The 26,866-nt window shown below is 38.3% G+C and overlaps 1 protein-coding gene across 1 annotated transcript in view; it reads left to right on the forward strand.

The window, feature by feature from the left end:
- KDM5A (lysine demethylase 5A) overlaps positions 1–25,716 on the forward strand; it is a 95,605-nt gene extending 69,889 nt beyond the window's left edge. The window contains exons 22-28 of the mRNA XM_043563485.1: positions 505–666; positions 4,871–5,422; positions 6,253–6,396; positions 13,491–13,650; positions 14,535–14,755; positions 17,291–17,701; positions 24,712–25,716. Of these exons, the coding sequence (XP_043419420.1) occupies positions 505–666; positions 4,871–5,422; positions 6,253–6,396; positions 13,491–13,650; positions 14,535–14,755; positions 17,291–17,701; positions 24,712–24,918 (1,857 nt within the window). The 3' untranslated portion in view covers positions 24,919–25,716. The remainder of the gene's footprint in view (positions 1–504; positions 667–4,870; positions 5,423–6,252; positions 6,397–13,490; positions 13,651–14,534; positions 14,756–17,290; positions 17,702–24,711) is intronic.
- The last annotated feature ends 1,150 nt before the right edge of the window (positions 25,717–26,866 follow it).

A 26,866-nucleotide genomic window follows, 5' to 3' on the forward strand; every position in this document is an offset into this window, starting at 1 on the left:
AGTGATTCCTATTAAGTGATGTCAAATGTTGACTAGAAATGTGGAGCTTTAGGCAGACTTATTTCCAGTTCATCTTCTGCTGCGTCCAGAATACAGTATCAGCCTGGATCTTATCTCTGTTACTAATAGATTCTGTCATTGAAAGATTTATTTCTCAGAAGTACAAATTTAAATAGTCGTTATCTTTTTTATCTTGAGCATTTGAACATCGTAAAGAGCATAGTTGGAGTAAGATAGTTTCACGTTTGAGGACTGCTCCCTAATTGCTAACCCTGTGTCCTTGGGCAAGTTGTTTCCTTTCTTAGCCTCAGTTTCCCTGGTTTGTAAAATACAGATAATACTACCTACTACGGAGGGTTGTGAGGACTGAATTAGGTAATGTGTATAAAGTATGTAAAAAAGTGTGTAGGACATGATGAATGGTCAGTAAATGATTCCTTTTATTATTTTCAGTTTTAAGATTTTTTAAAAACTGGAGCTCAGTGTTTGGTTTTATTTTTGTAGGTGCTGAGTCCCCGGACTGACATTGGTATATATGGGAGTGGTAAAAACAGAAGGAAAAAAGTAAAAGAACTAATAGAAAAAGAAAAAGAAAAGGATCTGGACCTTGAGCCTCTGAGTGATCTCGAGGAAGGATTGGAGGAAACCAGAGATACAGCAATGGTGGTAAGAAATTATGTAATGCATCTTGAATCTGCTTGTGAATACAAAATTCTGTGAAGATATTAGCAGATTCACTGGTTTTATGTTCTTAACTATTTTTGTTTTGTAAACATTATCTTTGGCTTTATATGTATATATGTATGTCATTTTTTATATTTGTTTATTTTTTATTTTTTAAGTTTTTATTTATTTTTTTAATTTACTTTCAAATTAGTAGTTAGCATATAGTGCAACAGTGATTTCAAGAGTAGATTCCTTAATTCCCCTTACCCATTTAGCCCATCTCCCCTCCCACCATTCCTCCAGTAACCCTCTGTTTGTTCTCCATATTTAAGAGTCTCTTACGTTTTTGTGCCCCCCACCCCCCGTTTTTATATTATTTTTGCTTCCCTTCCCTTATGTTCATCTGTTTTGTATCTTTTTTTTTTTTTTAATTTTTTTTTTTCAACGTTTATTTATTTTTGGGACAGAGAGAGACAGAGCACGAATGGGGGAGGGGCAGAGAGAGAGGGAGACACAGAATCAGAAACAGGCTCCAGGCTCTGAGCCATCAGCCCAGAGCCTGACGCGGGGCTCGAACTCCCGGACCGCAAGATCGTGACCTGGCTGAAGTTGGACGCTTAACCGACTGCGCCACCCAGGCGCCCCTGTTTTGTATCTTAAAGTCCTCATAATGAGTGAAGTCCTATGATATTTGTCTTTCTCTGACTAATTTCACTTAGCGTGATACCCTCTAGTTCTATCCATGAAGTTGCAAATGGCAAGATTTCATTCTTTTTGATTGCCGAGTAATATTACATTACATACATATATACCACATCTTCTTTATCCATTCATCCATCGATGGACATTTAGGCTCTTTCCATACTTTGGCTATTGTTGATAGTGCTGCTATAAACATTGGGGTGCATGTTCCCCTTTGAAACAGCACACCTGTGTCCCTTGGATAAATACCTAGTAGTGCAATTGCTGGGTCGTAGGGTAGTTCTATTTTTAATTTTTGAGGAACCTCCATACTGTTTCTCAGAGTGGCTGCACAGTTTGCCTTCCCACCAGCAGCACAAAAGAGAGCCTCTCTCTGCATCCTCACCAACATGTTGCCTGAGTTGTTAATTTTAGCCATTCTGACAGGTGTGAGGTGTTATCTCATTGTGGTTTTGATTTGTATTTCCCTGATGATGAGTGATGTTGAGCATTTTTTCATGTGTCGGATGGCCATTTGTATGTCTTTGGAGAAGTGGAGAAGTGTCTATTCATGTCTTTTGCCCATTTCTTCATTGGACTATTTGCTTTTTGGGTGTTGAGTTTGATAAGTTCTTCATAGATTTTGGCTACTAAGCCTTTATCTGATGTGTCATTTGCAAATATCTTCTATCCCCTTGGTTGCCTTTTAGTTTTGCTGATTGTTTCCTTCGCTGTGCAGAAGCTCTTTTTTATTTTTATTTTTTTATTAAAAAAATTGTTTTTAATGTTTATTTATTTTTGAGAGAGAGAGAGAGAGAGATACATACAGAGCATGAGCAGGGGACGGGTCAGAGACAGAGAGAGACACAGAATCTGAAGCAGGCTCCAGGCTCCAAGCCATCATCATAGAGCCCGACACAGGGCTCGAACCCACAAACTGCAAGATCATGACCTGAGCCGAAGTCAGACGCTTAACCAACTGAGCCACCCAGGCACCCCAGAAGCTTTTTATTTTGATGAGGTCCCAATAGTTCATTTTTACCTTTTTTCCCCTTGTCTCCAGAGACGTATTGAGTAAGAAGTTGCTTTGGCCAAGGTCAGAGGTTTTCGTCTGCTTTCTCCTCTAGGATTTTGATGGCTTTCTGTCTTGCATTTAGGTCTTTCATCCATTTTGAGTTTATTTTTGTGTATGGTATAAGAAAGTGGTCCAGGTTCGTTTTTCTGCATGTCGCTGTCCAGTTTTCCCAGCACCACTTGCTGAAGAGACTGTCTTTACTCCATTGAATATTCTTTCCTGCTTTGTCAAAGATTAGTTGGCCATACGTTTGTAGGTCCATTTGTGGGTTCTCTGTTCTGTTCCGTTGATCTGAGTGTCTGTTCTTGTGCCAGTACCATACTGTCTTGATGATTACAGCTTTGTAATATAGCTTGCATTCTGGGATCATTTTTTGTATTTGTAATCAAAGTTTATCATTTTGCTCCCTCCCTAAAATTGTCTTTTCCATATCTCTGTTCGTTATTATTGTTTTAATAGTTGTCTAACATTCCTTCAAATTGTCCATGATTTGCTGAACAGTTCTCTGATACATCAAATATTTTGATTGTTCTAAGTATTTACTATTATGGATAATATAAAGTGAACTTCTTTGTAAAGCCTTTTCCTTTTTTCAGATTATTTTCCTATACTTGACTCTTAGGATTACTGGGTTAGAGTTTAATAGCATTTAGTACTGTGCTTTTAAAAGGAATTGTATCTATTTAATTTTTTTAAGTTCATTTATTTTGAGAGAGAGGGAGAGCACATGCACAAACGGGAGAGGGTCAGAGAGAAGGAGAGACAGAATCCCAAGCAGGCTCTGCAACATCAGTGCAGAGCCCGATGTGGGGCTTGAACCCACAAACAGTGAGATCATGACTTGAGCGGAGATTAAGCATCAGACGCTTAACAGACTCTGCCACCCAGGTGTCCCTTTATCCATTTAATGATTCCAGCTACTATTTAAAATATTTCCCTTCTCTTTGTAGCACTCATAGTATAGTGAGCGCTGAAAATATTTGTAGCTAATTAGAATGATGGGTGTTTTTGTTTTTTGAGAGGGGGGTACAAGTAAGGGAAGAGCAGAGAGAGAAGAAGAGAGAGAGAATCCCACAAGGGGTCGAAAGAAAGAGAGAGGAAGAGGGAGAGAGAAGTGGGGCTCACTCAAAGTGGGGCTTGTGCTCACCCGAAGTAGGGCTTGAGCTTACCTGAAGCAGGACTCAAACTCAAGAACTGTGAGATCATGACCTGCGCCAAAGTCATATGCTTAACCTACTGAGCCACCCAGACACCCCAAGAATGATAGATATTTTTGGAGAGGAGGAGGAAAGTGTGAAGATGACTAGGAGCCTGAGGTTGTAAAGAGAAATAAAAAATGAGTTTGGGCAATATGTAACAGCAGGGAATTACATACATTAAGTCACTTGATATGGCTGTTTCTGCCTACAAATGATCTTGGTTTGAGGCCAGTGGAAATGATTTATTAGCAAATCTGCCTAACAAGTCCGTCCTGCCAGATTGATAGGACTGGAAATTATTTCAGAATTGTTTCGGGGCGCCTGGGTGGCTCAGTCGGTTAAGCGTCAGACTTCAGCTCAGGTCACGATCTTGCGGTCCGCGAGTTCGAGCCCCGCGTCAGGCTCTGGGCTGATGGCTCAGAGCCTGGAGCCTGCTTCCGATTCTGTGTCTCCCTCTCTCTCTGCCCCTCCCCCGTTCATGCTGTGTCTCTCTCTGTCTCAAAAATAAATAAACGTTAAAATAAATAAATAAATTAATTAATTAATTAATTAAATAAATAAATAATTTTTTCAAATCTACCATAGTTTAAAAAAGAAAATGTACTGACAGTGTTCATGATAATTAAATTTTGTTTGCTTTTACTTACTTTTTAAAAGTGAGTTACATAAAATCTTGTTATAATTGGTCATCACGCTTTGTTATTCTACTTCTACATGAGTTGGAGAAGCTGTTTAGAAAGAAAGAAAAGTTGATTTGTATAGAAATCCCCCAGGGAAGGAATATTTATTGACTACTTACCTTGGGCAAGATACCAAATTAGGCACTTTCATGTATTATCTTAATCCTCAAAACAACAAAATGAGATTGGTTGGTATTCTCATTTTTCAGAAAACTGAGATTCATAAAAGTTGTGCCCAGATCATTAGTCTAGATGTCCAAGAGCCAGGCTTCATGCCCACGTTGCCTGTCTCCAGGGCATATTATCTTTCCTATTGCACCCTATAGAAAAATTCAAAGTACTCTACTGATATACACTGTCAAATATGGTAGCAATCTGCTCATTTCACAAATGAAGAATGTACCCAAATTATGGGAAATGATTGACAACTGATTTTTTTTTTTTTTTTAAAGGACAGTGGTTTGTTACAATGAGGGCACAATGTGGAGATGATCCCTCAGCTTTGAGGATTTGTCATTTTTGGAGTATTTTGCCATGACTCCTTTTAATTAAATGTTCGTTGTATACAGGTGGCGGTTTTCAAAGAACGGGAGCAAAAAGAGATCGAAGCCATGCATTCCCTCAGAGCAGCCAACCTAGCCAAGATGACAATGGTGGACCGCATAGAAGAAGTAAAATTTTGTATTTGTCGCAAGACAGCCAGTGGGTTTATGCTACAGTGTGAGCTCTGCAAAGACTGGTTCCATAACAGCTGTGTTCCCCTTCCTAAATCAGGTTCCCAAAAAAAAGGATCTAGCTGGCAGGCTAAAGAAGTAAAATTCCTTTGCCCTCTTTGTATGCGGTCTCGAAGGCCAAGGCTAGAGACTATTCTATCACTCCTGGTATCCCTTCAGAAGTTACCTGTACGTTTGCCAGAAGGAGAGGCCCTGCAGTGTTTGACAGAACGTGCTATGAGTTGGCAAGATAGAGCACGGCAGGCTCTAGCCACGGATGAACTGTCCTCTGCCCTAGCCAAACTGTCCGTGTTGAGCCAGCGTATGGTGGAACAGGCAGCTCGAGAAAAAACTGAAAAGATCATCAGTGCAGAACTCCAGAAAGCAGCTGCCAATCCAGACTTACAGGCAAGTTTAGGATTTACTTTCTTTTTTTATTTCATGGGATTATATTTGTCACTGTATAAATAGTAAATCAAATATATGTTACTGCCTGATGAGGAAAATAACAGTAAGTTGCCAGTAGCCATGTTATCAATAACACCTTTCTATATATAACTGTAGAATTTTCTTCAGATATATATCTAGGTAATTTTAGTGAACTAGTACCTGGAAATATCATTGAGATGGACCTTGGCATCATAACCAAATAATTTAATCTGTACTAACTGTTGAACTTTATTGACCACTTAGCAAGTTCATTACATTTTGTTGATATTTTTAAATTTTTTATTTTATTTTTAATTTATTATTTTTTAAATGTTTATTTTGAGAGAGAGAGAGAGAGAGAGAGAGACAGAGGTGAGCCAGGGGAGGGGCAGGGAGAGAGACACAGAATCTGAAGCAGGTTCTAGGCTCTGAGCTGTCACTATGGAACCTGGTGCAGGGCTTCAATTCAGAAATCATGAGATCATGATCTGAGCTGAAGTCGGATTCTTAACCAACTGGCCTACCCAGACGCCCCATTAACGTTTATTTATTTATTTTGAGAGAGAGAGAGTGAGCAAGCAGGGGATGGGTAGAGAGGAGATAGAGAATCCTAAGCAGATTTTGCCGTGTCAGCCCGGAGCCTGATGCAGGGCTCAGTCCCACAAACTGTTGAGATCATGACCTGAGGCTGGAACTAAGAGACACTTAACCAACTAAATCACCCAGGAGCCCTACATTTTGGTGCATATTAATTACCAATGTTTATTTAGTATGTTGCTCTGTTCATCTTAGAATTTTTTGTTGTTTAGGGACACCTACCTAGTTTCCAGCAGTCTGCTTTTAACCGGGTGGTGAGCAGTGTATCTTCTTCTCCTCGACAAACAATGGACTATGATGATGAAGAAACAGATTCTGATGAAGACATTCGGGAGACCTATGGCTATGACATGAAGGTAACTAATGGACAGGCTCTCTGAGTGCATACCCGATCACTGGGCTTGTTAAAAAAAGTTGTTGAACACTGATGTTTCCACTGAAAGTGGAAGAGAAAGTAGTCATCTATTTATACTGGATTTATGGTGTTACCATTTTTTCAAAGCCCTCAAAAATATAGGTTGAGGAAATAATTTTCTTTCTCTTTTCTTTTTCTTTCTTTCCCTTTCTCTTTCTTCTTTCTATTTTTGGAAACAGTTTTTTTTTTTTAAGGATGGAATTTTTGAAAGATCTGTATTTTCCTCACCTTATAACTCCTTATGGCTTAGAAGGACTAGAAACATTATACATATAGATTACTAAAAGCTTTTATGGTTTATTTCAGTATTTCGTTCCTTTTGGGTTGTTAAAGTCTGTGTAGTTATGTTTTAAGAATCCCATTCTAACTGTGCTTTGAGTCTTTTTGCTCTGATCTCTCATCTGGTGATGCTAGATAAAATGTCCTATTTTTTTTTTTAATTTTTTTTGACGTTTATTTATTTTTTTTAAATATTAAAAAAAAAATTTTTTTTTAACGTTTATTTATTTTTGAGACAGAGAGACAGAGCATGAATGGGGGAGGGTCAGAAAGAGAGAGGGAGACACAGAATCTGAAACAGGCTCCAGGCTCTGAGCCGTCAGCACAGAGCCTGATGCGGGGCTTGAACTCATGAACCGTGAGATCATGACCTGAGCCGAAGTCAGATGCTTAACCGACTGAGCCACCCAGGCGCCCCTGATGTTTATTTATTTTTGAGACAGAGACAGAGCATGAACAGGGGAGGAGCAGAGAGAGAGGGAGACACAGAATCTGAAACAGGCTCCAGGCTCTGAGCTGTCAGGACAGAGCCTGACACGGGGCTCGAACTCATAGACTGTGAGATCATGACCTGAGCCGAAGTCAGACGCTTAACCGACCAACCCACCCAGGCGCCCCAAAATGTCCTATTTAAAGATGAGTTATACTTGGGCCCATGGTTCAGATTTGCAGAGTCACAGCTGCAGCTAGAATAAATTATTTGCCCTCAGTGTGATTATTTTGATAATGACACCACACTGGTTTTGGCAAGTTTGTTTTGTGTTGGATTTTTACTATTTTGTGTCAGGCCCAAGTCCTTTGTCTTTTACCAAGTAATAACATCATGATCTAGGCAGAAACTCTGCCAGGTTACAGTTAACCCATTGATCTGTTTTATATTAGCCTTGTTGAACTGTTTAGAATTTATGTCTGTAACCAGGGAGTTCATACTCTGATGTGTGAAAAGGTGAGGGTGCCTTTTTTCCCCCCTACGCCATAGCTATCTTTTGTTTGTCCTTTCAGTGTGTAAATCAGGTAGGTCACTTCATTCTTAGAGCATTAATATCATCAACTTTAAAGTCATAGGATAGGGGCACCGAGGTGGCTCAGTCGGTTAAGCATCAGACTTCAGCTCAGGTCACGATCTCACAGCTTGTGAGTTCGAGCCCTGTGGCGGGCTCTGTGCTGACAGCTCGGAGCCTGGATCCTGCTTTGGGTTCTGTGTCTCCCACTCTTTGACCCTCCTCTGCTCATGCTCTGTTTCTCTCTGTCTCTCTCTCTCTCAAAAATAAATAAAAACATTAAAAGAAAATTAAAAAAAAATCATAGGATATAAAATTAAAACTATCCATCATAGATGCTTATAAATGATCTGTTGGAAAATATTTTTCTCAAGATAAAAATGCATCTTGGGGACGTTTTAATGAGAGAATTTTTAGTTTTAGGAATTAAAGACTTGAGCAAAGTTGAAACTTGAATTAGCTTGTTAAGGTTCTGAGCACCTCGTTACTCTGAAGTTAATGACATTCTTTGCTTATGAAGTTGTATAGGTTGACTAGGAGCAGATGAAAGGGAATGTGGCCCATGCCGCAAAGAAGTTAGTACTAGAATTGCCAGTTTACCATAGCTTGGAGGCCTTTGATAACTGGGTTGTTATCTTTCTAGCACATTAAGTATCAACCAGTGCTCTAGAATTGCTGAATGGGGTAGACTTTGTTTGGAAGCAGATTGGTAACCTATGAAAACAAAACATCAAAAGTACTAGATGATTTTAAGGCTAGGGATCAAACCTGTGGTTTGATATGGTTGTACAGACTAGTCTTTTTTGCAAAATTTCTACAGTGGTGTTAGCTTATGGGCTCTTCTTTGGTAGGGAAGACTTACAATATGAATCATGAATTTATAGTGTTGGCGATACATTTGACAATGTAGAAAAATAGAAGAATGGTAGGTGGCAAGATTTGGGGTAATTTTCAAGGTCACATTCACCTTGATGTAGGTATCTCTGCATTAAAAAAAAATTAAACTCTTGAGTATTTTCTCATGGAACAAACACTTCCTGTGTAATTAAATTTTTATTTGCCAATTTATTTACAATTAGCTTGGTGATTTGTGACTATGAATTCATCTTTAAAATAATTTAAATTTAGTATCTTTGCTTGAGGGAGAGCCTCTTAATAGTTGAGGAAGAAGAGTAGGTAATTACATAGAAAACTAAAATTGGGGTGCCTGGGTGGCTCAGTCGGTTAAGCGTCCGACTTCAGCTCAGGTCACGATCTCGCAGTCTGTGAGTTCGAGCCCCGCGTCAGGCTCTGGGCTGATGGCTCAGAGCCTGGAGCCTGCTTCCGATTCTGTGTCTCCCTCTCTCTCTGCCCCTCCCCCGTCCATGCTCTATCTCTCTCTGTCCCAAAAATAAATAAACGTTAAAAAAAAAAAAAATTAAAAAAAAAAAAAGAAAACTAAAATCAGTCATTTGATCTTAGTTATCATAGCATCTAATTTGTGCTTTGCATTATTGGATTACTTCATTTGCATGTAATATCCTGTAATCACCACTGAATCACTGAGTAGCAATTTAAGAAAATCATTACTTAGGAAAATATATATTTAATGAAGCAAAATTTGTCATGGATCTTTTGTGTTTGTGTCTGGCATAACCTTTGCATATTCACGTGATTAATTCCTTTTTTTTTTTCCCCTTAAGTTTATTTACTTTAAGAGAGAGTACGCAAGCATGGGAGGTGGTAGAGAGAATCCCAAGCAGGCTCAGTGCTATCAGCACAGAACCCGACATGGGCTCGATCTCATGACTGTGAGATCATGACCTGAGGCGAAATCAAGAGTTGGATGCTTAACTGACTGTGCCACCCAAGTGCCCCTCTTTTCTAACTCTCCCCTTTTTTTTAAAATAATTTTTTTAATGTTTATTTATTTTTGAGACAGAGATAGCACATGAACAGGGGAGAGGCAGGGGGAGAGGCAGAGAGAGAAGGAGACACAGAATCTGAAACAGGCTCCAGGCTTTGAGCTGTCAGCACAGAGCCCGACGTGGAGCTCGAACCCACAAACCATGAGATCGTGACCTGAGCTGAAGTGGGGCGCCTAACTGACTGAGCCACCCAGGCGCCCCACCTTTTTTTTTTTAACGTTTATCTATTTATTTTTGAGAAAGAGAGAGAGACCGTGAGTGGGGAAGGGGCAGAGAGAGAGGGAACACAATCCAAAGCAGGCTCCAGGCTCTGAGCTGTCAGCACAGAGTGCAATGTAGGGCTCGAACTCACAAACCGCGAGATTGTAACCTGAGCTGAAGTTGGACGCTTAACCGACTGAGCCACGCAGGTGCTCCTTTTTAATCCTTGGATGGCTTGAGCTTTGGTGGAAAGACTCAATTTTTTTGTATTTAAAATATGTCTCTTGTAGATAGCATATATATAGAGGGTCCTTTCTGGACTGTAATTCTACATATATATGCATTCATAAAATACAGAGTTAAGTCTTGTTTTTTGTGTTTTGTTTTTAAAGTAATATTACAATCTCTGTCTTTTCATTGGTAGTGTTTAGTCTATTTTCTTTTTTTTTTTAGTCCATTTTTCATTTAACATAGTTGTTGACATGATTGTGTTTAAGTTGATCATCTTGCTGATTTTTTATTAATCTCTTGTTTTTGTTCTGTGTTCCACTTTTCATGCCTTCTTTGGGTTAATTAAAAAAAATTTAATGTTTCATTTCATTTCCATTATTGACTTCTTGCCTTACACCTCTTTTTGTTTGTTTTCAGTGATTGTTCGAGGGCTAACAATGTGTCTTTATCTTACCTAAGTCAGTATTGTACATATTCACATTTCATGCATCACCTTGGGGAAGTAATTTTTTTAAAAACCTCTTTTTAGCTATAATTATTTTCCATCATTGTTTTCTTTTTCTTTTTTTTTTTTTTAAATTAAAAACATTGTTTTAGTGTTTAGTTTTTGAGAGAGACACACACACAGATAGACCATGAGCGGGGAAGGGGCAGAGAGAGAGGGAGACACAGAATCAGAAGCAGGCTCCAGGCTCCAAGCCGTCAGCACAGAGCCTGTTGTGGGCTCAAACTCATGAACCGCAATATCATGACCTGAGCCGAAGTCAGATGCCTAACTGACTGAGCCACCCAGGTGCCCCTCCATCATTATTTTCTGATCACTGTCCTTTCCATTTTGAAATCTTAACAGTTCCGTGTATGAGTTATAATGAAATGAGTAGAATCAAAGTCAGGAAAGACAATTCTAGTCAGTGAGAAGAAGCATCTGGGAACTAAAGCAGGGGTGCACTAAAGTATTCTTTCATCTGATGGTTTTTAGAAATTAAATTTTTGAATAGGGAAGATGACTGTAAACTATTCCTAAATTCTCAGTGAGTGACACTGTCTTTTAGAATTCTCTTATAAAACCTTTTAAGTGTCCTATTTAATTAAGGATAGTCTCATGATCTTCCTCTTGTCCACTGTACAAAGAGAATCAGGCAGGTGTTGTGCTAGTCTTTAAGCTGTGGTCTCTCATCTCCTTTTTGTTTTTAAATTTATTTATTTATTTTGAGAGAGAGAAGGAGGGGCCGAGAGAGAGGAAGAGAGAGAATCCCAAGCAGGGTCTGCACTGTCAGCACAGAGCCCAGTGTGGAGCTCGAACCCACGAACCTATGAGATCATGACCTGAGTTGAAATCAAGAGTCGGATGCTTAACAGACTGAGCTCCCCAGGCACTCCTGTGGTCTCTCATCTCCTAACTCACTCTTCTGTACTCTGCTTTGTGATGCTGGGGATGGAACTCTACACTAGGGGTTGCTAAACTTTTTCTGTAATGTGTATATATTAACACACATTAATATACAACTAGATAAATAACACACATAAAGCTTAGTAAATACTTTAGGCTTTGTAAGCCACATGTGGTCTTTATTGCATATTCTTTTTTTCCCCCCCACAACTCTTTAAAAATATAGACTATTCTTAGTTCTTACTCCATACAAAAAGTGAGCTGCCAACTGGGTTGCAATATGCCAACCAACTCCTGCTCTACACATTTGTTTTCTGCCTACTGCCTTCCTTCTGCCAATAAGAGGACATTAGAGAATATTAAAAGGCCTGGACAGTAAGAAGGGACATGATCTTTCCCCTGTTTTAGCCTCCATTTGTGTCATCTGAATTGCATGCTTTTTTTCCCCTTCTTTTTTTACTCTGGCATCAGGAACTGGTTCCAATTTGTGGTTGTTTTTTTCACATCCCTGAAACCAACCACATCATGTTCCATTAGAGATAGCAGAACTAACTGGCCAGCACTTCCTTCTCAGAGGTATGGGTCCCAACTCCACAGGGCTCCTTCTCTGAGCTTTGTTACCTCAAGCTCTAGGGTTGGCAACTCTCTCTTGGTGTTAGCTTGGTGTTTCCATTTTGCCTTTTCAGCCTTTAATATACATCTAACCACTTCATTTTATTAAATTATCCTTGCTGAAATACCTGTGATTTCTGTCTTCCTGATTGTTCATTAAAGCTGTACATGTGAGCTTCTGGAAACAAACTACAGGGGAATCTGAGAACCAACTAGAGCTGTCAGAAGTATATAATTTGAATGTTGTCAGTGAGGCTTTTTGTTGTAAGAGCAATTGATAAGCTTCTAGGTTTGAAAACCTTTAGAGAGGATTAAATGTTTTTTTAAGTTTATTTATTTATTTTGAGAGAGAGAGAGAGAGAGAGAGAGAGAGAGAGAGAGAGAACATGAGTGATCACCAGCAGGGGAGGGGCAGAGAGAGAGAGAGAGCAAGAGAGAGAATCCCAAGCAGGCTCCATGTTATAAGTCAATGCGAGGCTCGATCCCACAAACCATGAGATCATGGCCTGAGCCAAAATCAAGTTGGACCCCTGACTGAGCCACCCAGGTGCCTCCTGGATTAAATGATTTGTGTCCTTTTTTTTTTTTTTTTTTTTAAATTTTTTTTTTTTCAACGTTTTTATTTATTTTGGGGACAGAGAGAGACAGAGCATGAACGTGGGAGGGGCAGAGAGAGAGGGAGACACAGAATCGGAAACAGGCTCCAGGCTCTGAGCCATCAGCCCAGAGCCTGACGCAGGGCTCGAACTCCCGGACTGCGAGATCGTGACCTGGCTGAAGTCGGACGCTTAACCAACTGCGCCACCCAGGCGCCCCAAATGATTTGTGTCCTTAAGACACCATGTCTAAACCTTTCTTCCCCTCCTAAGTCCATTTTAAGTATCAAGATTGTCTAACTTGGTATAGGAGTTTTTATGAGTTGTAGACTGTAGAAGGTAGATTATTTAATAGTACCTTTTTTTTTTTTTTTTTTTTTTTATGTTTGAGAGAGAGACATGGAGCACGAGCAGGGGAGGGGCAGAGAGAGAGGGAGAAACAGAATTCGAAGCAGGCTCCAGGCTCTGAGCTGTCAGCACAGGGCCCAACGTGGGATTGAACCCATGAACTGTGAGATCATGACCTGAGCCGAAGTTGGATACTTACCTGATTGAGCCACCCAGGCTCCCCTAATAGTAATTTTCTTGAGGTTTATTATCTCTGTGGATTATTTTTGAGCTTTACTCATTCCCTTTTGGCTTGAAACTGTAATCATTACTGTTTTTCCTCCCAGTGGGCATTTTCTGTCCTATTTAATACTATGTATCTAATTTTACAATTGTATTTTTAGTATATTACAAAGCCTGCATTTAGATCTTTGTCACAGGGTAAGTTAAGTGGTTCTAATTCTGAATACCCCTCTTTGTTTCTTCCTCAGGACACAGCCAGTGTGAAGTCCTCCAGTAGTCTAGAACCCAATCTTTTTTGTGATGAAGAAATTCCCATTAAGTCTGAAGAGGTGGTCACTCACATGTGGACAGCACCTTCATTCTGTGCAGAACATGCTTATTCTTCTGCTTCTAAGAGTTGTTCTCAAGGTATTACCTTTAAAGCAATGTGGAGAAGATAGGCCTGAAACCAGTGAGAAAAAAAATTGTATTAATCAAGACTGTGAATCTCTCTTAAATGTATATCCTAGCCATGAAATGCTAGTAAAACCTGAAAATGCAATTTTGGTTAGGAAAAGCTACACCCTGTTTGCATTTTATGTTACTAGGTGGTAACCTGAAAAAACTTGCACTGAATTATTGAGTCCTAATAAGAAGAACTTTAGAGGCTCTCTAGTTCCATCTTTCATTAATATAAAATCTCTAATAGGCCTCTATTTGTTCATTACCAGTTGTTGAGGAACTTGTTGCTTTTTAAGAGTATTCATTCTTGTTTTGGAAAGCTTTGTTAGAAAGTTCTTCCTTTCTTTGGTAGATAATTGCTCTTGTATGTCCACTTTCCTTTCCCCCATTGAAAATATATCATTAGGTCACACGTCTGGGAAGTAAAGGGTGTTTCTTCGTTTAGGATTTTATGGAACAGCATATTATCGTTGGTTTATTAGGAGGATAGCACCTTATTTATATAGGGCAGCTCATGTGCTTACTAATCTTTTGGTCCCCTCTAAAACAGAGAGAGAATGGATTAAGAGATTCTTTCACATTCCCTTTCCGCTTCAGTCACAGAGTAAAGAATCAGTAAGGATCCAGATTTTTATTCTTAGCTAATTTTTGAGAGTGGGCATTAGAATTCGAGATCTTTTTTGTTTTGTATTTTTTGAAGATTTTATTCTAACTTTAATATGGATGCAGTGAATTCAGATGTCTAAAGTATTAGAGGAGGAGGAACCATTCCCCTAAATATTTACTTTGGAAACATTACAGTTTGTTGATAGTTTTCATTTTTTTGTTTTGTCTTTTGTTTTATTGGAAAGGTTCTAGTACCCCCAGGAAACAACCTCGGAAGAGCCCTTTGGTGCCCCGGAGTTTGGAACCTCCAGTGTTGGAGTTGTCATCTGGCGCTAAAGCCCAGCTGGAAGAACTTATGATGGTTGGGGATCTCCTAGAAGTATCTCTGGATGAGACTCAACACATTTGGCGGATTTTGCAGGCCACACACCCACCCTCTGAAGACAGATTCCTGCATATCATGGAGGCAAGAATTTAAAGCTTAAACCGTGGCTTTAACATTTTTAGAATGCCTTGGTTCTTTGGAGGTACCACAAATGCCAGGATGGGGATGGCTGAGTGGGTAGTACTGTGGCTATCCTACTTTTTTTTCCATTAAGCCAAAAGTAGTTCTGCTTTTTGGTTTTCTTTATTAAGATTTTATATGATATCTGGGGGGGGGGGGGGGGAAAGTAAATACCATTTCTGCTAAAAAGAAAAGAGGGCACTGAAAACTACCAGTTCTTCTAAGGAAGGAACAACTTCCTTATCCCAGACTCCCACTGTTGAAAGGCCCAAAAGAGAAGGCAGAAGAAAATATAGTGGTTGAAAAAAGAAGCACGGGAAGGGTTAAATAGGGGAGGAGGGGAGAATAAAAGGGAAAGGTTAAATAGAAGCAGACTGGGGTAGGCAAGAGAGTCCATGTTCATATATTAATACCTCATAGCAGGTTGCAGTTTATATGATGTTTTTCTATCTGTGATCTCATTTGATCCTCACCATAATCCTGAAGGGGAGAGGAAAGGATAGATGGGCAAGTATTGAGCCCATTCTACACGTGAAGAAATTAAGGGTCAGAGAGGTAGAAACTTGCTTAGATCACACATTTAGTAAAAACAAAGAGACCTGGATTCCAGCTCTGGCACTGGACTTCTAATGTTCTTTTCATTATTCTTTTCCATTACTTATTTCCATGTAATGGAATGGTACGATGTCACTGACAATTCATACAGATATACATGGCATATGATAGTTTTTGGTTTGGAATTCAGATCAAAGGTAGTCTCATTTAGATAGTGTTTTCCAAAATACAAAGGGTTTACTTCTCATCCATGATCTCATCTGATCCTCTTTATTTTACACATAAGGAAACACAAAGTATTGAGAGGGTAAATTTATAGTGCAAGATGTGATAGACTTCAGACATTTATAATGCAGTGTTCTGCATTCTGCGGTTTCTTAGGTTCCTGTCAAAGATTTTCCAGTTTCAGATATGTCACAAAATGAGTTCTCAAGTGGTGTTTCTTAAGTAACTATCAAGCTTAATGTTTTTCAGTATTTCTTTCTTTACCTCCTCCTTGTACTTCCTGTTGCTAGACATACTTTTACTGTTAAAATTTTTAATGTTTATTACATTGGCATATAATAGAAATCAGAAAAATATTAGAAAATTGAAAAAAAAAAGAGTTTTTTGTTCTAGCCTTTGCTAAAGTTACTACGTATCTTTTGTAATGAGATCATGGATATAGTTTTATGTTTTGCCAACCATTTTGATAACTTCTTGGCCTTCAGGAATTTATTAATTGTGAGTTAGTAAAGAACTGTAGTAGTAGTAAATGAAGACCAAAAAACTTGTTACATAATTCAGTGTACATTTAGTGCTTTTAGCTTTATGTGTATGTTTTATCTCAGTTAAACAGGTGCTACACACTATACTAATATATGCTAACAACGATCTTTTTTCCCTAGTAATCTAAAGTCAGATGTTTTATATAGGCTTGCCATTATTTTCATTGAATATTAACATTTGATTTCTCGTTTTTTAATGTTTATTTTTGAGAGAGAGTATGTGCATGTGTTTGTGCAAGTGGGGGAGGGGCAGAGAGAGAGGCGGGTGAACAGAGTATCTGAAGTGGGCTCTGCGCTGACAGCAGAGAGCCTGATGTGGGGCTCAAACTCATGAACCCATAAAATCATGACCTGAGCTGAAGTTGGAAGCTTAACCGACTGAGCCACCCAGGTGCTTTCTTTCTTTCTTTCTTTTTTTTTTCTTTTTCTTTTTTAACATTTATTTATTTTTGAGAGACAGAGACAGAGCGTGAAAGGGGGAGGGGCAGAGGGAGACACAATCCGAAGCAGGTTCCAGGCTTTGAGCTGTCAGCACAGGGCCTGACGCGGGGCTCGAACTCACAAACTGTGCGATCATGACCTGAGCTGAAGTCAGACGCTTAACTGACTGAGCCACCCAGGTGCCCCTATATTTGCTTTCTTAAAATGTCTTTTAAATATCTTTAGAACATTTATTATATATAGTGTACACAACATAAAATTTACCATTTTAATCCTTCTAAGTATACAGTTCAGTTGTGTTAATTGCATTTACAGTGTTCTGCAACTGTTGCCACTGTCAATTTCCATAATCATCCCAAACAGAACTTCTGTACACATTAAACAATAAATACCATTTCCCTCTCTCCTCAGCTCCCGGTAACCTCTGTTCTACTTTCTGTTTCTGTTGTTTTTGTTTTTGTTAAGGTTGTCTACTCAAGATACTTCATATAAGAGAATAAAACTTTATAAATGTCTTGCTTTAGAGGTACCTGGGTGGCTCAGTCAGTTAAGTGGCCTACTCTTGATCTCAGCTGATGTCTTGATCTTGGGGTTGTGATTTCAAGCTCCACGTTGGGCTTCGTGCCAGAAGTGGAGCCTACTTAAAATGAATGAAAAATAGTAAGAAAGATTATTATTTAAAATAAAATAAATGTCTTGCTTTAAAATTGTTTCTAATTTTATATTGATGAAGGATGACAGCATGGAAGAGAAGCCATTAAAAATAAAAGGAAAAGACTCTTCAGAGAAGAAACGGAAACGGAAGCTAGAAAAAGTAGAACAGCTTTTTGGAGAAGGAAAACAGAAATCCAAGGAGTTAAAGAAAATGGATAAACCTAAAAAGAAGAAATTAAAACTAAGTGCAGAAAAATCAAAGGAGCTGAATAAACTGGCCAAGAAACTGGCAAAAGAAGAAGAGAGAAAGAAGAAGAAGGAGAAGGCTGCTGCAGCCAAAGTTGACCTTGTGAAAGAGACTACTGAGAAGAAGAGAGAGAAAAAAGTGCTGGACATCCCCTCAAAGTACGACTGGTCAGGAGCGGAAGAGTCTGATGACGAAAATGCTGTGTGTGCAGCACAGAACTGCCAGAGGCCCTGCAAGGACAAGGTGAGCTCTTAACTATACGGTCACGTGGGAGAGAGGACAAGGAGCAGCAGTCTCCAGACAGAAGTTTGATGAAATGAGAATCTGGTTTTGATTCTAGAATTTGGGCTTCCAACTTAATATGTTTTCTACAGTTTCTATAAACTGTTGTGAATTATGAGGCTATTAGGTCAGTGTGCTTAATAGAAGAGATATTGTGCTTTAAAAAGCAGGTACTTAGTGAACATAAAGAGACGAGAGCAGAGAGAAGCTATGTGATAACCCTGGGTAGCAGTGCATTTCATGTGCAGCTGGCATAGCAGTTTTGGTATAGTCTTTTGCCTTCCCTGTAGGGTGACTCAGAGAACTAAATACCTTGTCGGTTAGTCACAGTGGCCTGAAAACATTCTGGGCCAGTATTAAGAGCTCTGGAAAATTGCATTAAGATTTGTTCTAAAGACCTAAACTAAGGGGTTAAATCTTCCCATTTGGTCTATGTCTTACCAACACAGGCCTGTGTGCATTCTTCTAAATGGAGTAAGAGTTTTTCAAATACCTTGTGAAGAAATAATTAAGATCTTTAAAGGTATTATTTTAAAAGTTTCAGTATATTAGTTATGTGATGGCCATTCTTTAAGTAATATTGATGTTATGAACTTCTGAGTAAGATGGATGGACTTTATGAAAAATCCCAGTTCATTCAGTGACTGGAGGCATCTGTTATGGTTCCCATCAAGATTATTAGTAAATTCATAGTTTTTATTTGATAATGTTTATTATACCACTTGGTACTTAAAATTGTAATACCTCTTCAATTTGAATATATGGACAGAGAATATAACTGCACCATTATTCCCTTACTTCCCTCCTCAGTCAGATTCTTGTTAGAGCTTGAAGAGGTCACCTTGTCCAGGCTCTTCATTTTACAAATGATGAAACCAGGACTCAGTGAAGATAAATGATGTGACCAAAGTCATAGAGCTAATTAGTGCAAAGCCAAATGTAGAACCGTGGTTTCCTGGCTCCCAGACCAGGTTTTCTCCACTAATATCCCCCACCCCACCAATAATTAAGATGTAAGTACAAAAGCACATTCCAAAACTGAATGACACTTATATTTAAATTACACTTATTAAATGTTTTCCACTCATTTTTAGAAAATGAATATATATATGGTAAGACATATATCCCATAGTCTAACCTTCCAAGGACAATATCTACAAATATTTTACTGTTTCCTTCTAGTCTTTTTCCTATATGGCTTATTTTATATTATGTCATAAAACCTGTTCACTTTTGTATCTTTATTATATAAATGTTTCTATTTTATGAACATTTTAAAACATTTTAGTAGTTACATTATATATGTGTGTATATTATTTTTCTTTCATTTTGAATTTCTTCTCATCCGAATTTGTTTATTAAAGAAGCTGATGAAAGGTTAACTTTTTCTTTGGGTACTGAAGAACTATTGGCAGCTCATGTTGGCAGAACCTTCTCCCTTTTTTAAACTAATTTTATGGCAGTTTCAGGACTGGCAGCAAGATGGTGTTTCTTTTTTAAGCTTTCCTATCATCATTCCTACAATGTTTATATCCATCATAAACTTTTTGCTTTCTGTTTTTTCACCTTTCCACCTAATAATCTTTCCCCTCTTCTGCTAAGCATCGTAAATATGGCTCAGGTCATCCATTATCTTCCTGTAGCATATAAATGTTACAAGCAGTTTTTTTATCATCTGCTATAAAATTGTTAAATAATTTAACACATGCCCTGCTTACTCTCAGGGTTATGAGAATTAAGAGGAGATCATTTATATGAAATCACTTGTTAACCAAAATGCAGTATAAATGTTAAGATGTAATGGTTATTTTTAAGTTAGCCCTGAGATTTGCTCCTAATGTTAAAGGTATTTTTTTTTTTTTTAATCTGGAAAGTTGTCTTAATAGAACTGAGGGAGATTTAGCTGCACATTCAGAGAAAATGTCTATTTCAAACTGTTAAAACACATACAAAGGTGAGGAAGATGTGTCTTAACCTGTCATTAGTTTACATAAAAGAAACAGTAAATGTTGTAATTTTTTTTTAATTTTTTTTTTTTTTTTTGAGAGAGGGGTGGGGGCGGGGAGGTACGGCCCGAGAGAGAGGGAGACAGAGGATCCAAAGCAGGCTTTGTGTTGACAGCAGAGAGCCCGATGTAGGGCTCGAACTCATGAACAGGGAGATCATGACCTGAGCCAAAGTTGGACACATAACTGACTGGGTCACCCAGGCACCCCTAAATGTTGCATTTTTATAGTGTGTTTTTTTTTTAACTTTTTAAATAAATTTTTTAATAAAATTTTTATATGTTTATTTTTGAGAGAGAGAGAGAGCACGAGCAAGGGAGGGGTAGAGAGAGAGGGAGACACAGAATCTGAAGCAGGCTTCAGGCTCTGAGGCATCAGCACTTGGCCCAATTGCAGGGCTCTAACTCATGAACTGAGCCAAAGTCAGATGCTTAACTGACTGAACCACCCAGGTGTCCCTAATGTGTTTAATTTTAAACAGAAATTATTTCAGATTGTAAACATTTTGCTCATCATTGCTGTTTTGCAATATTTATGGTTCTCCAAGTTTGTTCTTGAAACTAGTTTTACTAAATAAGAGGTGTATTTCTTCAACTGCTTTGTAAAGAATTTTACAACTTTCTCCATTTGAAGTATAGTATTTTTCTAAGAAAACCAAATTAATGCATGGCATAAAATGATGGTTAAAAAAGAAGAATGTTTTTAGAGAAGTCTGTGTTCTTTAAATATCACGAAGCAAAAAATAACTTCTAGGGTTCGTTCATATTTAGGTAAATGTACATTTGCCATATTTCTAACCAATAATTACTATTACTTTTCCCCCACAATGTGCAGATTGAGAAAACTTTGAAAGGCTACCTAAACATACCTAGCCTCAATTTCAAGATGTTTTAGAAAGAGAAAAGAAAAATATTACCAGAATAATGGGAAAGGCTTTAAAAAAAAAGTCTCTTTTCCACCATTATCAAATTAATTTCAAGGTGTAATTAATTTTAAAAATAATGAAAAAAAATAACTATTTTCAAAAAATTAGTTTTAAGGTTCGGAATCTTCTTCTCCCTGAAGTCTGCCACTTTCATTCAGTCTTCCTGATACCAAAAGTAAAAGAAGTTAACTTGAAAAGGAGCACATTCTTTAAGCTAACATTTAAGTAACCTTTTTTTTCTGTATTAGAATAAATATTTAATCATCTTATGAAAATAGACTTTTTCCCCTTACCTTTTTTTACCTTTTTCCTGTGGGCCTTTTCCTTACCCATTACTATTTCCATAAGTTTTGGATGGTTAAATAGAGATGAAGTTGATAAACCTATGTCTCACTTTTACTCTTTGTCAGCCACTCTGATGTATTAAAAGATTTTCATAGGGTGCTATCTCAGCCAAAGTATTTGCATTTCCATTATTAGTTCATATCTCTTTTTTTTTTTTTTAACTTTTTTCAACGTTTATTTATTTTTTGGGGGGGACAGAGAGAGACAGAGCATGAACAGGGGAGGGGCAGAGAGAGAGGGAGACACAGAATCGGAAACAGGCTCCAGGCTCCGAGCCATCAGCCCAGAGCCTGACGCGGGGCTCGAACTCCCGGACCGCGAGATCGTGACCTGGCTGAAATCGGACGCTTAACCGACTGCACCACCCAGGCGCCCCAGTTCATATCTCTTTTTAAAAGCACAGATAATCAAAGGTTGGATTACCCTCAACAAGTGGTGATGTGGAGATTGGGTAACGAACTGTCCCAGTTTGCCTGGACTTTCCAGTTTTAGCGTTGAAATTCCTATCTTGGGAAACACATCAATCTTGGGCTAAGAGAGCTGGCCGCTTAATGTTAAGAGCATCAAAAAAATATACACAAGGATTCTGAACATTGTTCTCTTGTACTTCATTAAGTGAATTGTTTTAATTTTCGAATCTGGTTTTTGCAGGGAACCTTGGTGCAGTAGAGATTGAATGCCAAAATAACAAAAGCTTGGTCGGGTAACTAAGCTAAGACTATCACTAAATCACCAGGCTTTCTTTTTTCCCAGTGCAGTAATAATGCCCTGTGAAGTGAACAAAATGAAATATGGTAAATATTTTTAAGTGTAAATATGAAACCGTATAGCAACACAGGAAATACTAAATTAACATTATTTCCTGTATTTAATGTATTTCTCTTTAAAAATTTCCCCCAATCCAACTGGTAATGTATTTGTACTATACTTTCAAATCTTTTATCAGTTAATATTTGAACAACTTACAGCTGTGAAGTTTTTTAATTATTTTTGTGATTTGATAAGTAAATCTCTTAAAACCAATGAAAGGGGAAGTGACTATTAGAGCCTAATGTGCAGATAACCAAGTTCTGTGTTCTTGAGTTTTCAGCCTAGTACACAATCTGTTGCCCCTGTGTCAAATCTTCAGTTAATTCAGTTGAAATTCCAAACTTTGGTTTGCTTTATGACCCTATGGGCCTTTTCAAACAGAAGTAGCACTGGAATTGGATTGTTATTAGCACATGAACATGACAAAAAGATACTAGTAAGGGAAGGATTGTTTTTTCCCTGCTAGATTATTAGGGTAAATTGATATATAACCTGTAGGCTGAGATACAATCTGTGTACTGATAAATGTCTCAAAAAAAGTTTTATACTGTTTTGGAATGGTGGGAGAGCTAGGCTCTAGGAGTGGACCTCTAGCCAAAATCACAAAAGAGAATGTGTTCTCATCCTTACTTGAGACTGATAGATTTCACTTGGGGAAACCTGGAATGCAGTGCAGAATTAGATTTTTAAAAAGATAGGGCCACTTTTTCTTGGCAGGATATACTGATAAATTGGGAACTTTCTTATCCTATGGGTTAGCATGAATGGGGACTGGACTAGATTAAGAAGGTTGAAAGTAGGACTAGAGTTATCTACTGGTTCAGGGTGGCATCGTAAACAGGGTAATATCTCTAATTTGGGCAGCCCAAAGCAACACAGATCATCTTCCCAGTTCTCGTTACCAGTGCCAAATAGCCAAAACACCTAACCCCAAGTTACTTACCATCACATTAGCACTTTGTAAATCTTCATTGCTATAGTACCTATATGTTTAGTTTGTTGCAAAGAAGTCATTTATCTCTCTCTTTTGTCTTTCATATAGTAGTTTGCTGCAATAGGAACAGTTCAATTTTCTTTACTGCACTGACTTCAGAAACTAAATATTACATAAATAATTACAGAACAAAAACAGAATTTGTTTTAGGAAGGAATTGTTAAATTGCTCTGAATTTACCAGCAAGCAGTATCACAAAGTACTAGGAATGATCAAATTTAGAAAATATAAAAGTTACCTAGAATCTGACTGAAAATCTAAGCTCTGGTTTGTACCCCCAAGATATTCTGAGTCTGTAGGTTTGGGTTTGGGATGGGTCTCAGCCGTACTTTTAATGAACACAACAGGCAATTCTATGTAAGTGGTCTACACGTTTTTGAGAAGCAGTGCTACAGGCAGTTATTTCAAAGTGCAAAATGGATCTTGTGTATGATAGTATAATGAGTAGAGGCATGAAATTGTGATCTTGAAAGATGCCATACAGTGAGCTAGCTGTTTTGCCATGCATTATTTCATTTAATCCTCTAAATAATCCTGTAAACAGAATATTATCTCCATTTTACAGATAAGGAAATTGAGCCTTACTGAGATTAAATTCTTTGCCTCAAATTGTACACATCAGAATTCAGAACTTGTGACTGAATTCAGTAATCTTTACTGTACACAGCACTGTCTCCTAATAACTAGAATAGGAACAATGGAAGCAGAAAGATTCTTTTGACAAGTGATTTTTCCCATGCTTTATTACAACCCTAAAACCACTAACATGAGCGTCATCATTTTGATAACTCTTTGAGTACTCAGAAACTAATTTAGAAACTACTCACTTTCCCTGAAACTCATTTACCTAGCCCAAACCTTCCTCCTCTGTTCTTTTCTCATAAACTTCACTGAGGTACCTCTTTGATCCCTTCATACTCCTTACTTTGGTCTGAAAACTGGCAAAGCTCATTGTAAGTGGCTTTGTAAGTTGCCAGTGAGATGATCCACTTTGTACTGGGGAGAGGAAGAGTAGCTCTTTTAATCTTAAAGGTTCTCATCTGCCATGACATCAGTTATAAAAACTACCACATTCACCCTCCAGATACAAAAACCCAAATCATCTTATTGTTAACTCCAGGCCCAAGGCTTAATAAAGTCACCAAACTACAGTCTCTTTCTAGCCTTCTATGATTACAATATCCTCTGAAGGGTCAAAGTTTGCCTGGCATCTGCCACTGACCTATCAGTTATACAGACTTGAATTTTAAACCCCGGAGTGATCTATTGACCTGTGACTTTGACTGTTTTAATTGGTTAATTTGTAAGATTTGACCTCTGATATTTGCTAACTTTTTATAGGGAGTTGTATTTGTAACGGAAGAAGAGAAGAATAAAAAATATTAGTTTTAAAAGTGGCCTATGTGACTGCTTTTCTAAAAAGGTATTTAATGCTCTTAGTACTTTGGCTTATCTCTTTGAAATAAAGCTAATACACAGGATTGCCTTCACATTGTTGTACTCTTCCTTTCTTGATTGATAATTGCATTGTCTTAGCGTCTAGAAATTGTTAATATTAGCTAAAACTACTTGGCTGCTCTATTAGAAGTTCCTTTTTTGTCAAGTTTTTCTCAAACATGTTTCTGCCTCAAAAGGATCCCTGGGTATTTATGAGGTAATGGAGTACCTAAGAGGCCTAATTTTGTGGACATACTGTGGTAAAATATAATTTGGGGATATTAACTTCCCAGCTTCTTTCTTTAAAAAGTAACCCCATAAAAAGTCATTGTCTGTCTCTGGACATCCCAGTTATTTGCTATCACTTAAGCCAAGAAAGCTCTTTGGTTTGCTTTTTTTTTTCTAGGCTTAATGTTTATGTAACCTAAACATTCCTCAATCTTGTCTCCTACAGGTAGACTGGGTACAATGTGATGGTGGCTGTGATGAGTGGTTTCATCAAGTTTGTGTGGGTGTATCTCCAGAAATGGCTGAAAATGAAGATTACATCTGTATAAACTGTGCAAAGAAGCAAGGGCCAGATAGCCCAGGTCAAGCACCACCTCCTTCCTTCATAATGAGCTACAAACTACCAATGGAGGATCTTAAGGAGACCAGTTAGCAGTTGCTGGGTTAGTTTGGGACATGGGGGGAAATGGACCACATTGAGACCTTAGTCATCAAGTAGAGTGGTTTAGATCCACTCAGAATGTTGCTTCCAAAGACAAATGGCCTTCAGAGAAAGTCCTCTTAGCGGACTTCCTCTTTGCATGGACTGTGTAACCTACATTCTCTTCAACACATCTATGCAGAGGGTGTCTTTGTACAGCAGCCAGTATTTCAGTTTATGTCTCCTCTGAGTACGGTATGTTACTTTACAGCCAGACATTTGAGCTCTAGAGTGGCTGGTTGGCATTAATACATTGGTATGTTAGCAGGGCATGTAGGATGTGGCTTATGGCCAGTTGATACTAGTTAGAGGTTTACAACCTAGAGGCAGTACTGTCTGGAGGTGCTGACTACTTGGCTCTCCTTAGGACATTTGGACAGGAGTGAGAGTACCACTCTCCTTCCACTGTTACCTGGCATGTAATGCCCTACGGATATAGCCATGGGAGCAACAGGGCCAAAGTTACTCCTGTTAGTAGTCATGGGATAGTAGCACAGTCTAGACCCCAGCTACTTGTGTGTGTTTGTACCAAGAAGAAAACCCCAAATGAGAGGCAGATCACCTTATCTTCCTAAGGAGGAGTATGTCATCTAGTTCAGAAGTCTGACTAGATTGGATTCTGGGAAGAAGAGCTTTTCTTATTTCAAGGCAAGGAGCCTTTTTTTTTTTTGGCTTTGAGAAGTCTTGCTGTCTTGGGTCTGCATTTTAGAGACGAGCAGGTACATGGATCCAGGCTCCTGCAAAAGAAAAGAAGACAAGTCAGAATGTTTTACTGAGACCCAGTGATGCATGCTTTTCGGGGAAACCTTCATTTACAAGTATACCAGACCACCAGGCTTCAGGCATGGCCATGAGCAAGACCAGCAAATAACAGCTTTTTGCCTTGCAGCCCTGACCCCGATGTCTGCTGTTTCCAACACTGGCAATTTCTGATACTGGCCCACAGCAGATGCTGTTGAATAACACCCTGGCTTCATCAGAGGATATGGGGTTGTAGCACCTCCGGGTGATAAAGTTGTTTTAGTAAATCCATTTTTAAAAAAAGAAAAAAGGACTTGTTTTTACTTTTTTCTAAATGTCTCTGACTACTGACTGTTCTATAAATAGATTATTTTTCCTTTTTTAATATACATATATGGATATATAAATATATATATTTACTGTTACCAGCAGCATATGACAGAGTTTTCAGCATCAAAAATCCATTTGGGGGCTTGCTTTCTCTTTTTGCTTTTTAATAAAGAAACCCCATTCCTTCCTTGTAGTACAAGGAGTTAGCACTTCCTTCTCCATCCTAGCCTGACCACATCTTCCATCTTGTTTTTGTTCATAGATCATTGTATTTCCTTTGTGTTGTTGGAACTTGTCCCTGTCTACTGGGAAACTTGGTCTTACTATTTCTGTGATGGCTGGTTTGTTTTGTTTTTGTATGTGAATGTTTGAAACTATGGTGCTGTGCCCTCTTCCCTCCTGTTGTGTTCTCTATTGTTAAGGTGTTAGGTAAGCTGTATGGAAACTTTTATTAGAAGGGGACTAATTTTTTTTAAAGGACAAAGAACCCCCAAAAACTAAAAATAGTGTTTTGTCTTCACTATGCCGTGTCCCTTTATTTTGTTTAAAAATCTGTGGTTTGGCTTAATTTATCAGTTTTCTTTTTAAAAGGGGGGAGCAGGGTGGGCCTAGAGAACAGCTTATAATCTCCTTTTCCCTTTTTGCCCCAGTCTCTTTTAAAGAAATGTCTTCTAGTAACTAGAAGTGAAATGTACTGTCCAGTTACAGTTTGAGTGGGTATGAGATTTAACTCAAAAGGCATCTTGCTAAAAAACAAAACAAAACAAAACAAAAAAAACAAAAACAAAAACTTTTCCTGTAAAACCCAGTTTCTGTAAATGCTTTCTCT

This window comes from Prionailurus bengalensis, chromosome B4 (genome assembly GCF_016509475.1).
Source record: "Prionailurus bengalensis isolate Pbe53 chromosome B4, Fcat_Pben_1.1_paternal_pri, whole genome shotgun sequence".
NCBI lineage: Eukaryota > Metazoa > Chordata > Mammalia > Carnivora > Felidae > Prionailurus > Prionailurus bengalensis.